The 12,976-nt window shown below is 39.6% G+C and overlaps 1 protein-coding gene across 1 annotated transcript; it reads left to right on the top strand.

The window, feature by feature from the left end:
- Positions 1-1,452: 1,452 nt before the first annotated feature.
- Positions 1,453-3,225, top strand: LOC135126046 (uncharacterized). The gene has a single exon (XM_064051834.1). It carries the CDS (start codon positions 1,453-1,455, stop codon positions 3,223-3,225), a length of 1,773 nt encoding a protein of 590 aa, XP_063907904.1.
- Positions 3,226-12,976: the final 9,751 nt, after the last annotated feature.

The raw sequence follows: 12,976 nt of genomic DNA, 5'->3' as shown, positions 1-12,976 counted from the left end.
GTCGTTGATCCAGACTTACCCAGACTCTACGGACACGTACTTCAAAACGGCTCCGTTATTGGAGTTCTAGCTCTAGTACTAAACGGTAAGTCAGACTATGGTGCTAATCGCAGAATATTGTCCTACTATCCAATAGATGGGTTTGAATTTACCGTGGCTTACAGTTCCGACAAGATCTCCGCTGTGGTCCCCAAATCCCTGAAAGTACCACGCGGACTTTCCATTTTTAACTGCTTCGATAAACTGTCCTGGGTTTTAATTTTCGTGGTCAGTTTTGTGTGTGTTTTCTTCTGGTATTTGATCAGTCGCGACAATCTCTACAACACCCTAAAAGAGATTTATTCGCTTTTGGTGGGAATGTCGGTCCAGATAGTACCATCCAGCTACCAAACTTTTTTCTTGACTTCGTGTATGATTTTCAATTTGATTATTTTTGGAATTATTCAGGGTTCGCTTTTCACTGATTTCACCACGCCGTCGTACTACCCAGAAATCAATACAGTCGAAGAAGTCGATAAATCGCAGCTACCCATCATGACGTACGTCTGGCTGCTCATCAAAGACAATTCGTCCCAACTCCTCAACAGATTAAAAGTTAAAAGTATTCCGGAGAGCGCCAACATGTACGAGATCGTTGCTTTGTACAAGAACGTGGTTTCTATTGATAGAAAATTCGACGTGGAGGTGGCGATTCGGACGCAGTTTACGGGAGACGATGGTGTTCCGCTTTTACACATGGTCAAGGAAGAAATAGCGACTTTCCTGTTGTCGTGTATCGTTCCAAAGGGATCTCCCTATCTCCTGATGTTTAATAACGTCATCACCAGCATGTTTGAAGGAGGGTTTATCAGAAAGTGGGACAACGACGTAGTCGAGAGCATCATGGTCGAACGAATCAACAGAATGATTAGCGCCAAAAAATTTGAAGCTTTCTCATTGGACGATATTCAAGCTGCTTTCTACATCACTGGTGTTGGTTATGTTTGCTCTGTGGTCGCTTTCGTGGGTGAAATTATGAAAAACAAATTTCGTAAACAACAGTTTTAACTTATGTGTAATTTCTGTGGCATGTTTAGAAAGTAATTGTGTTTAACTGGAAACAACTAGGTTACGGTGTAATCGGGCTGACAATCAAATAATTACTTTTTTTTTTCACCCGATGTTTTATTCACGATGCAATTTTGTGTCTGCGTTACCGTTTAGATTTAAATCTGTGCACCCAAAAAGTAATGTAACATGCGACTTGTACTTTTCCTAATGTTTATAATTTTATTGAAGAAAAACTTGACGAAAACGTTTCTGGTTTCTTCTTCAGAGTGTAAAATTTTTGGCGACGATTTTATACAAATTTTACAACACCACTTCTGCTTGGCTAATTTTTTAACAGTTTCAGTATTACGAACTAATTATTACAACTCAGACGTAGATTATGTGACAACTAAGCTATTGAAAATGTTCCTAGAACATGAGTTTAGTGATTTTGGGGCTACTTTTATCGTAAAGAAAAAGTTTCTGGCTTTACCTTCGATAAGTGAGACTAGAGACGACAACTATATTGATGTTATAGACAATATTAAAGGCAGCGTTCATGTAAAACGTAACAACAAAGTAAAAATGAGTACTACCGATGCAGGTGAAGGTCATTTGATGATTATGTGGAGCCCACAAGAATTCGTGGCTTTTTTAGACCAAGATAATTCAACTATAGTTTCAAAATCTAGATCCACATATGCTCTATTGTTTTTAATATCGACAACCACTAGTTGTACGACAATTCGCACCCAAGTAGACCACATTTTGGACAGACTGTGGACAAACTTCAGCATTTTAAACGTCATAGTCCAGGCTCCGTGCTCCTGTGGAAGACAAGTCTTCATTTATCGTCCCTTTGCCAAAACAAAGAAGTCATTTGGAACTCTTCGAACTTACGTAATTGAAGATGTTATCAAAAACCCAAATTTAATCTTAAACCCTCTCAACAACCTAAACAAGTTTCCTCTCAAAATTTCCTTATTTGAACGAGTACCATCTTCGGTGAGAAACGTCCCCACACTCCTAAAACTCGACAAAAACTACCAAGACTTAAGTTTAAGTGGAGGTTTTGTGGGTTCGGACGCTCTTTTGGTTGCCACTTTTGCCAAGTACCACAATTTTGAGCCGAAAATAGCCAAAAATTTGTCTAGAGGTTTTGGTCATGTGCACCCAAACGGTTCAGTGGGTGGTGTTTTAGCCGAAGTACTTAAGAAAACGTCAGACTATGGAGCAAATCGGCGACTGCTAGGGCACGAACCGCACGGCTACGAATTTACGGTACCATACAGTTCGGATAAAATATGCGCAGTGGTACCGAAGTCGGAGAAAGTTCCACGGGGACTATCAATCATTACTTGCTTTGATAAGCTTTCTTGGGTACTCTTTTTCGTGATGAGCGTCGTGTGTGCAATTTTTTGGTTCTTTGTTAGACGTGACAACATTATCAAAGTTTTACAACAGGTGTATTCGTATTTATTGGGAGTACCATCCAAGGTGGTACCTTCTACACACCAGATGGTTTTTTTAACGTCTTGTATGATTTTAAATGTGGTTGTTTTGGGTGTGATTCAGGGATCTTTGTTTACTGATTTCACCACGTTTACGTACTATACGGAAATTAACACGCTGGTGGAAGTCGATCGGATGGAATTGCCTATAATGACGTTCGTGTGGCTCATTATCAACGACAGCAATTCTCAAATACTGAAAAATCTGAAACGGAAAAGCATACCAGAGAGTGACGATATGTGGGATATAGTGGCCTATCATAGAAATGTCGTTGTGATAGATAGACAATTCGACGTCGAAGTGGCACTAAGGACGAATTTTACTGGAAGAAGTGGGGTACCGATGTTGCATATTGTGGATGAGAGTATATCGACTTATTTCCTAGCTTGTATTATTCCGCAAGGATCACCTGTTTTGTTAATTTTTAATGAAATCATTGTGAGGATGTTTGAAGGAGGTTTCATCCTGAAATGGGATAGCGACGTTGTGGATAGTTTGATGATTGAACGGATAAATCAAACGAATGTCGAAGAAGAATTCAAAGCTTTCCGTTTAGAAGACATGCAAGTGGCTTTTTATGTGGTCGCTATTGGATATGTTTCTTCAGTGGCAGCTTTTTTGGCGGAGATTTTGAAAAGCAAATTCGGTGGTGTTGTTTGTTGGAATAATTTGATAACGGAATAAATCATAAGAAAGATTTTGTGAGTTTTATTTGAGTAGGCTATAAAGTCAAAAACTCATAGTCATCATGAGAGTAAAGCGGTACCAACTATATTGTCTTATTTTACCCAACCCATCTGGATACTCGACGTGCTTTAGGTACCACCTCGCAGGTTTCTTCAGTGACAAGGGAACTGAATTCGAGTTCGTTGGTTGCATAAAGGTTTACCGGAAACGAAGTGTTCTTCTATCGATCCAAAGGGATTTCCTTATCTCCTAATCTTTAATAACGTGATTACCAGGATGTTGGAAGGAGGGTTTATCCGAAAATGGGACAATGACGTAGTCGGGAGTGTCATGGTCGAACAAATAAACAGAATGATTAGCACCAAAAAAGTTAAAGCTTTCTCTTTGAATGATACTCAAGCTGCTTTCAATGTAATTGCTGTCGGTTATGTTTGCTCAGTGATGGTTTTCGTGAGCGAAATTATGAAAAACAAATTTCGTCTACAATAATGGTTGGTGTAATATTTGTGACATGTTTATCAATAAATAAACTGGAAATAACTAGCTTATGCTTTAATTTGGTTAACATTCAAATAATTAACTTTGTATTGACACCCCATATTTCATTCAGGGTTCTATGTTTTGTCTGCGTCTAGTAAGTAAAGTTGTAAGATTTAAGTCTGAAGAATGTCGATGATTTATCGTATTGCTCACTGAGGAACAACAAAACATGCGTCATAATGACATGCGTCTTTTACTTCTCGTCCTGTTTATAATTTTAGTGAGAAAAAGCTTGGCGGACACGTTTCTGGTTTCTTCTTCGGAGTGTAAAATTTTTGGCGACGATTTTATAAAAATTTTACAACACCACTTCTGCTTGGCTAATGTTTTAACGGTTTCAGTACTACGAACTAATTATTACAATTCAGACGTAGATTATGTGACAACTAAGCTATTGAAAATGTTCCTAGAACATCAGTTTACTTTTATAGTAAAGAAAAAGTTTCTAACTTTATCTTCGATAAGTGAGACTAGAGACCACAACTATATTGATGTTATCGACAATATTAAAGGCAGCATTCATGTAAAACGTAACAACAAAGTAAAAATGAGTACCACTGATGCAGGTGAAGGCCATTTGATGATTATGTGGAGCCCACAAGACTTCGCAGCTTTTCTAGACCAAGCCAATTCAACTATAGTTTCAAGATCTAGATCCACATATGCTCTATTGTTTTTAATATCGGCAACCACTAGTTGTACGACAATTCGAACCCAAGTAGACCACATTTTGACCAGATTGTGGACAAACTTCAGCATTTTGAACGTAATAGCCCAGTCTCCATGTTCCTGTGGAACACAGATCTTCATTTATCGTCCCTTTGTCAAAACAAAAAAGTCTTTCGGACTTCTTCAAACCTACACAGTTGAAGAAGTCAACAAAAACCCAAACCTAATCTTAAACCCACTCAACAATCTAAACAAGTTTCCTCTCAAAATTTCCTTATTTGAACAAGTACCATCTTCGGTGAGCAACATCCCCAGACTACTAAAACTCGACAAAAGCTACAAAGACTTGAGTTTGAGTGGAGGTTCTGTTGGTTCTGACGCTCTCTTAGTTGCCACTTTTGCCAAGTACCACAATTTTGAGCCGAAAATAGTCAAAAATTCGCCTGGAAGTTTCGGTCATGTGCAGCCAGATGGTTCAGCGGGTGGTGTTTTAGCCGAAGTACTCAAGAAAACGTCGGATTATGGAGCAAATCGTCGACTACTAGGGTACGAACCACATGGGTACGAATTTACAGTACCATACAGTTCGGATAAAATATGCGCAGTAGCGCCAAAGTCGGAGAAAGTTCCGCGCGGACTTGCGTTGATTACTTGCTTTGACAAGCTTTCCTGGATCATGTTTTTCGTCATGAGCATCCTGTGTGCAATTTTTTGGTTCTTCGTTAGACGTGACAATGTTTTCAAGGTTTTACAAGAGGTGTATTCGTTTTTATTGGGAGTACCATCCAAGGTGGTACCTTCTACACACCAGATGGTTTTTTTAACGTCTTGTATGATTTTGAACGTGATTGTTTTGGGTGTGATTCAGGGGTCTTTGTTTACTGATTTCACCACGAGCAGGTACTACAAAGAAATTAATACTTTGGAGGAAGTCGACCGGACGGGGTTGCCAATAATGACGTTCGCGTGGCTCATCATCAACGACAGTAATTCTGAAATCCTGAAAAGTCTGAAACGGAAAAGCATGCCAGATAGTTATGATATGTGGGATATAGTGGCCTATCATAGAAATGTCGTTGCCATAGATAGACAATTCGAAGTCGAAGTGGCACTAAGGACGGATTTTACTGGGAGAAGTGGAGTACCACTGTTGCATATTGTGGATGAGAGTATAGCGACTTATCTCCAAGCTTGTATTATTCCGCAAGGATCGCCTTTTTTGCCCATTTTTAACGAAATAATTGTGAGGATGTTTGAAGGAGGGTTTATACTGAAATGGGATAACGACGTTGTGGATAGTTTGATGATTGAACGGATCAATGAAACGAGTGTTGAAGAAGAATTCAAACCTTTTCGTTTGGAAGACGTGCAGGTGGCTTTTTATGTGGTCAGTGTTGGATATGTTTGTTCGATGGCAGCTTTTTTGGGAGAAATTTTGAAAAGCAAATTCGGTGAAGTTGTCTGCTGGAATAATTTAATAACAAGATAAATAATGAAAGAGTTTTGTGAGTTATATTTGTAGTAAGCAATAAATAAGCTTTGTGTGGTACTACTCGTGGTACGATTCCTGAAATATTCCCATCAAGTACGAAAACATTATATCGAGGGTTTCGAGCAGGTTATTTTTTGCAGTGATTGATTTCTATGGAAGGTCATTCCACTTCCCGACTAATCGATACAAAATAATTACTCTAATCAAATAAACCACCGAGATTTAGTGAAGATAGGAGCCGCATATACAAATGTGGTAAGAAGTTAAACGAACGTTCAGACAAACTTATTGCTGAAAATGCTTCATATTTTATACACATTCGTTCTAATTTTTTCATTTCCCCATTTAACAACCACTTGTACAATTTCGGGAAACGAATTTGTAGCAATTTTGTTCGAACATTTTCGTCTGGTCGACATTTTAACAGTTACAGTTATTCAAAGCAACCATTTAGACTACGAAATAAACCAAGCAATAAACGACTTATTAAAATTGCTAACTGAAAATCCCCAATACACTATAAAAATTCGACAATTTGTGTCCAACAATGAAACAAAGTACTACCACGACATTCTCGTAAACAGTGGAGAAAAAGTACGTCTGAAACACGATCAAACCCTCCGCAAACTCAAGTTGCGCACTACTGATCCTGGAGAAGGATTTTTAATCCTTGCTACAAGCACAGAAACTTTCGACGCTTCGCTAGATGAACACAGTACCACCCTAGTACCAAAAGCTAGATCAACCTATGTTTTATTTTTCGTCACACCATCAACCAACTGCCGCTTCATTACAACTAAAATCAAACACATTTTGGCAAAATTGTGGACCCAATTTAATATTTTGAATATTGTAGCTGCAGTACCATGCTCTTGTCGGAACAAAATTTTCGTCTATCGCCCTTTCGACAAACAAAATAATTCGTGGGGAACCCTTCAAAGCTACACTCTTCAAGAAACCATCAAGAACCCACATCTACTTTTAAACCCGTTACTCAATTTAAACAAGTTTCCTCTTAAAATCGCCATATTCCAACGAGTTCCATCTGCAGTTCACCCCGTACCAAAACTACTAAAGTACCACCCGATTTATCGTAACTTGTCTCGTAACGAATTTGCCGGCTCTGATGCTCTTCTAGTAAGTACTTTGGCTGAGTACCTCAACTTTGACCCAGTACTGGACACCAACTGGCCTCCCGCCACAAGCTTCGGGCACGTAGCTCCCGATGGTTCATCGTACGGGGTACTAGCCGACGTTATTGCAAAAAAATCGGACTATGCAGCAAATCGCCGCCTCCTGGTGTTTTACCCAGTGGAAGGTTTTGAATTTACAGTACCCTACAGCTGCGATAAACTGACCGCCATTGTCCCCAAGTCCGTCGAAGTACCACGAGGAAGTTTCCTTTTCACTTGCTTCAACAAACTGTCTTGGTTTTGGATTTTCGGCGTCAGTGGTGTTAGTACCGTATTTTGGTACTTAGTGCGACGCCAACAACTGCGCGTTGTCGTGGTGGAAATTGGGTCGTTCTTACTGGGAATACCACACAAGATGGTACCGACGTTGGATCAGTTGGTTTTTCTAGCTTCTTGTATGGCGTTTAATGTCATTGTTTTTGGGATTATACAAGGAGCGCTCTTTATGGATTTCACCACGATTGTTTACTATCCAGAAGTTAACACTTTGGAAGAAGTTGATAAGTTAGGACTGCCCGTGATGACATTCGCTTGGTCGGTGGTTTCAGACAACAAGTCGGACGTTGTCAAAAGATTACAACTTAAAAGTATCCCTGAAAGTACCAACATGTGGGAAATTGTTGCTTTGTACAAAAACGTGGTGTCCATTGACCGAAAATTCGACGTAGAAGTGGCAATAAAGACGAATTTTACAGGACGACGTGGTGTTCCTCTTTTACACGTTGTTGATGAAAGCATCGCCACTTTACTACAAGCTTGCATTGTCCCGAAAAATTCCCCTTTTTTACTAGTTTTTAATAAAGTTATTGCGAGTATGTTTGAAGTCGGATTGACAACAAAATGGGACAATGATGTAGTGGACAGTATAGTGATGGAGGGCTCACTCGACACGATTGGAGAAGACTTCAGATCTTTTTCTTTAAAAGACATCCAAACTGCCTTCTTTGTACTTTGCGTCGGATATGTTTGCTCTGCTTTAGTGTTCCTAAGTGAATTTTTATGGTGTTGGTTTTACTGACAGCAAAGCAAATATTCTTGGTAAACTAAGTCCATCAATAATATTTTGTGACCCTTTATTCCGAACCAGTGTAAAAAGCGTAATAAATCATGTGATAATGTGGATGCTCTAGAAGCTAATTGTGCATTACATATTATTCTCGAAAAAAACCAAGTTAATTTTAAGGATTATTTATTAATGTCTGGAAAAGATAGTTGTTTCGGTAACAAGTCAACTCTATCAAGTGTTGTCAATAAAATGTAAATCTATCCTTTTTTTTTCAATAAACCAGTCTGATCCAATGTCTCGTGTCTTACTGTTAATGTTTTTAATCGTCGTGGAAGATCATTCGTCTTCGATAAACGAATCTGTGAATGAGCATCTTGAAACGAAAAGCGATTTATTGGTGACAATTTACGAAAGACATTTCTACTTGGTTAGACTTTTAACAATTTCGGTGCTGCAAACCAGAGACAACTATTTAGAAATTAGAGATTTTGCAGAGACAGTTTTAAGTTCGTTGAAAAGAAACGCGGCTGCGATCAAGATCGAAGAAAAATTTCTACGTGAAGCTATAACAACAACTGAAGGAAAAATATCGTCTAACATTGACAACAGAAGCAAAATAACAGATGATAATCCGACGGAAGAAGAATTATTTAAGATAAAAAAATCCACGACCGACTTTGGAGAAGGTCACTTACTTGTGACTTGGGACGCCAACATCTTCCACCATTTCCTAGACGAGTACCCACTGGTACCTAAAGCTAGATCCACATACGCAATTGTTTTTTGCTCTTCAAGTCACCCGAAAAACCCAATCCACACAGTCCTTGCCCGTCTATGGACTACCTTCAAAGTTCTCAATGCCATCGCCGTTGTAGACGATCAAATCTACATCTACCGACCCTTCGTCCAAACTGACCACTTGACTTGGGGGATCACCGACAACTACAACCTCTCAGAAGTCCACCAAAACCCACTCTTAATATCAAACCCTCTCACCGACTTAAACCAGTTCCCTCTCCGAATCTCCCTCTTCGAGAAAAACCCAACTGCCATTAAAAAACTCCCCCATCTTCTCCAGACCAACCCCATTTACAAAGACCTGTCACCATCGAAAGGGTTCGCGGGTTCCGATGGTTTGATTATCGGTACTTTGGCGCAGTACCTCAATTTCGACCCCGTGATTCCTAAAGATTTGCCGCCTTTCAGTTTTGGGCACGTACTACCAAATGGGTCGTCGTACGGCGTACTGTTTGACCTATTGAACAACAAGTCGGACTACGGTGGCAATTGTCGTCTCATGAGCTACTACAAAACCGACGGTATCGAATTTACAGTTCCTTACAGCTCCGACAAGATCTCACTGGCGGTACCCAAATCGCAAAAAGTACCTCGTTGGCGTACTCTTTTCACTTGTTTCGATAAAGTCTCCTGGATTGTGATTTTCGGCATTTGTCTCGCTTGTATTACTTTCTGGTACTACTTGCGAGCGTCCAAACAGATCGTGAAATCGTCGTGGGAGATGTATTCGTTTTTGGTGGGGATTCCGTGCAAGGTGGTACCGTCGCTCGAGCAGATTGTTTTCTTGTGTTCGTGTATGATGTTTAATATCATTGTTTTGGGGATAATTCAAGGGTCGATGTTCACTGATTTTACCGCGACGCGGTACTACCCTGATATGGAAACTTTAGAAGAGGTGATAGAGTCGGGATTACCCATTATGTCTTTCGCGTGGCTTATCGTCACTGATAGTAATAGATCTACACTTTTGGCTAAGCTTAAAAAAAGAACTATTGATTTTAGTGAGGACAGATTTGCTCAAATTGCGCTTTATAGAAACGTGGCAGTTATGGATAGACTATTGGATATAGAACTAGAAGTTAAGACGAAGTTTGTAGGACAAGACGGAGTACCGTTGCTTCACATTGCAAAAGAAACTTTAACGACGCACTTAACCACCAGTGTAGTACCCAAAGGTTCACCATACTTGGTTATTTTTAACCGAGTTATCAGGAAATTAATAGAAGGAGGGTTCATTTCCAAATGGTACGACGACGTTGTTGAAAGCTTGATCATTGAACACTCGAGTCAAACCATCAAAGACCAACCCTTCAAACCCTTCGCTGTAGAAGACGTGCAAGCCGCCTTCTATGTAATCGCGGTAGGTTACGGTACCTCCGTTTTCACCTTTTTTTGTGAAATTCTATTAAATTGTAACAAACACACAAGAACCGAAAATTAGTACGCGTCACTTATAATAACACTATAATTACAAAATTATAACATAAAACAGATAAAGTAGCACAAACATAAACAAACTTAATAGTTGTTATTTAACTCGGACACAGAACATGTTCCAGTTACTAAAAATCGGGGTCTTGATTCTCGTCAATAACCACCTAGCGAAAACTTTGAACATGACCACACCCGACGTTTTTGAAAAATGTGCAATGTACTCCGACGAGTTCTGGGACGTCTACATCAAACACTTCCGTCTGGTGACCCTTCTCAAATTCACGATTTTGCAAACCAAGGAGCACAAATTCGAGGTACACCAGTTCTCGCAGAACTTGTTTCGGGTGTTGATGACCCGTCGTTTGCACTACCTGGATTCTTATTACTACACGATCAAAGTGAGAAGGGAATTCTTGACGAAACCGTCAAAAACAGCGCACGAATATGGCGCAGTGCGTCACCGCGTTCTTTATCAAAATAACTTCGAAATCAAAGACGACGAGGAGTTGATCCGGATCAAAAGGCTCACTTCTGACTCCGTGGTGGGTTATGTCGTCGTTGTGTGGGACGTAGACGACTTGCGCAGCTTTCTAGACGAAAACTACGAGAAAGTTATCCCAAAAGTTAGAGCGACGTATGCGGTCTTCTTCGTTTTTAGTACCACGAAGTCTTGTTTTTTGATTCACGAACAAATCCACTACATTTTGAACCGGTTTTGGGTACAATACAACGTTATTAATGTAGTGGCGCAAACTCTGTGTTCGTGTGACACCACTCAGGTGTACATACATCGCCCTTTCGTCAAAATTGAAGATTCTTGGGGGGTTACAAACAACCACACCATGACGGAATCGAGTCGACAAATCAGTTTGATTACAAGCGTACTGTCAAATCTCAACCAGTACCAACTGCCAGTTTCGTTATTCGAGAAAGTACCAACAGCTGTGAAAACTTTACCCAAGCTGCTCAAAACTAACCCGTTGTATAGAGACTTGTCTTGGTCTCAAGGGTTCGCAGGTGCTGACGCGATGTTGCTTGGTACTTTAGCAAAGTGTTTAAATTTCACTGCAGTCGTAGATTTGAATTTGCCGCTGAATGATTTTGGGCATGTTTTAAACAATGGTACCGTTTCTGGGGTTTTGGGGGATGTGATAAAACGCAGGTCGCAGCTAGGTGTCAACGAAAGGTTTCTAGCGAATTATGGCGTTGGTGGTTTTGAGTTTACGATGCCCCATGGTTCTGATAAGATATGCTTCATGGTTCCTAAAGCCAGAAAAGTACCACGATGGCGTACTCTCTTTATGTGTTTCAGTACGTGTACGTGGATCATGATCACTGGGGTTTACTTTACTTGTGTAGTTTTTTGGTACTTGGTGAGATCGTCTACACTTTTAAAAACGTCATGGGAGATATACTCGTTCTTAATGGGGATACCATACAGAGTAGTACCGTCAGTACCCCAGTTTTTCTATCTGACGGGTTGTATGATTTTCAACGTAATCATCATGGGGGTCATTCAAGGTTCGCTTTTCACGAACTTTAGTACCATTACGTTTTACCACGACTTGGACACTCTAGACGATGTAGACCAGTCAGGGATCACCATAATGTCGTACGTATGGCATCTGATTCAAGACGACTCCGATTTAATAAAGCGACTAAAGAAGAAGAGTATTTTGTTTGATCCGGGGTTCTTCGAAGCGGCGGCCCGTGACAGGAATTTGGGAATTATGGATCGGAAAAGCGATCTGGAAATTTTTGCCAAGGCTGTGTATTTGGAGGACGATGGTACCCCTCGTTTCCATATAGTTAATGAGTGTCTGACGACTTTCTTGGTGGTTAATATTGTACCTAAAGGGTCGGCCTTTTTGACTATGTTTAACACGATTATTACCAAGGTGGTGGAAAGTGGGTTGTGGTTCAAGTGGTACAAAGATGTAGCTGATAGTATCTTTATTGAAAAAAGTAACGAAATCATGAAGAAAGAAAGCTTCAAGCCGTTTTCTTTCGATGATGTTCAAGCCCCTTTTTATATTCTAGTTTTTGGTTATGCTTGCGGGATTTTGATTTTTTTGGGGGAAATTTTCTTAAAACGTGTGTAAAGTTTTGTAGGAGTTGAATAAAGCGTTGTTTGAGTCATGTTTTTTTTATTAATAGCGTCACCCAGCTGAAATATTTACAAAATAACGACAGCAGGATGTTTGTTGACAATATAAATTGGTATATCGGTGGAAATATGTGAAAGGTGCATATTAGGAAATATTGATTAAAATTAACTTACGAAGTTATTGTTTCATTTGGAAACCTGTCACAGCGAGCGCTAGTTTCCACTGTGTAACTAACGTCCTTCCAGATTTTTTTTAAATAATGGGGTCTGAGTAAACCAAATAAAATTTTCAAGAGCGGAATATTACCCTTGTATTGATCCGTGTTGCGTAAATAGACGGAAACTTAAAATGACTTGATTTGTGTTTACACGTACTAACAACCGTCATATTAGAAAGATTAAATAAATAATGCTGAATCGATATTTCCACCCTTCAATGAAACTAAAACTAATAATATATAATTTACAAGCAAGCTAATTATAGAAATATCACCCAGTTCCGAGAATTT

The sequence above is a fragment of the Zophobas morio genome, unplaced genomic scaffold, assembly GCF_036711695.1.
Source record: "Zophobas morio isolate AGI-343-1 ecotype UQ-CSIRO unplaced genomic scaffold, CSIRO_AGI_Zmor_V1 ptg000010l, whole genome shotgun sequence".
NCBI lineage: Eukaryota > Metazoa > Arthropoda > Insecta > Coleoptera > Tenebrionidae > Zophobas > Zophobas morio.
This window is presented reverse-complemented; position numbering and strand designations above follow the sequence as displayed.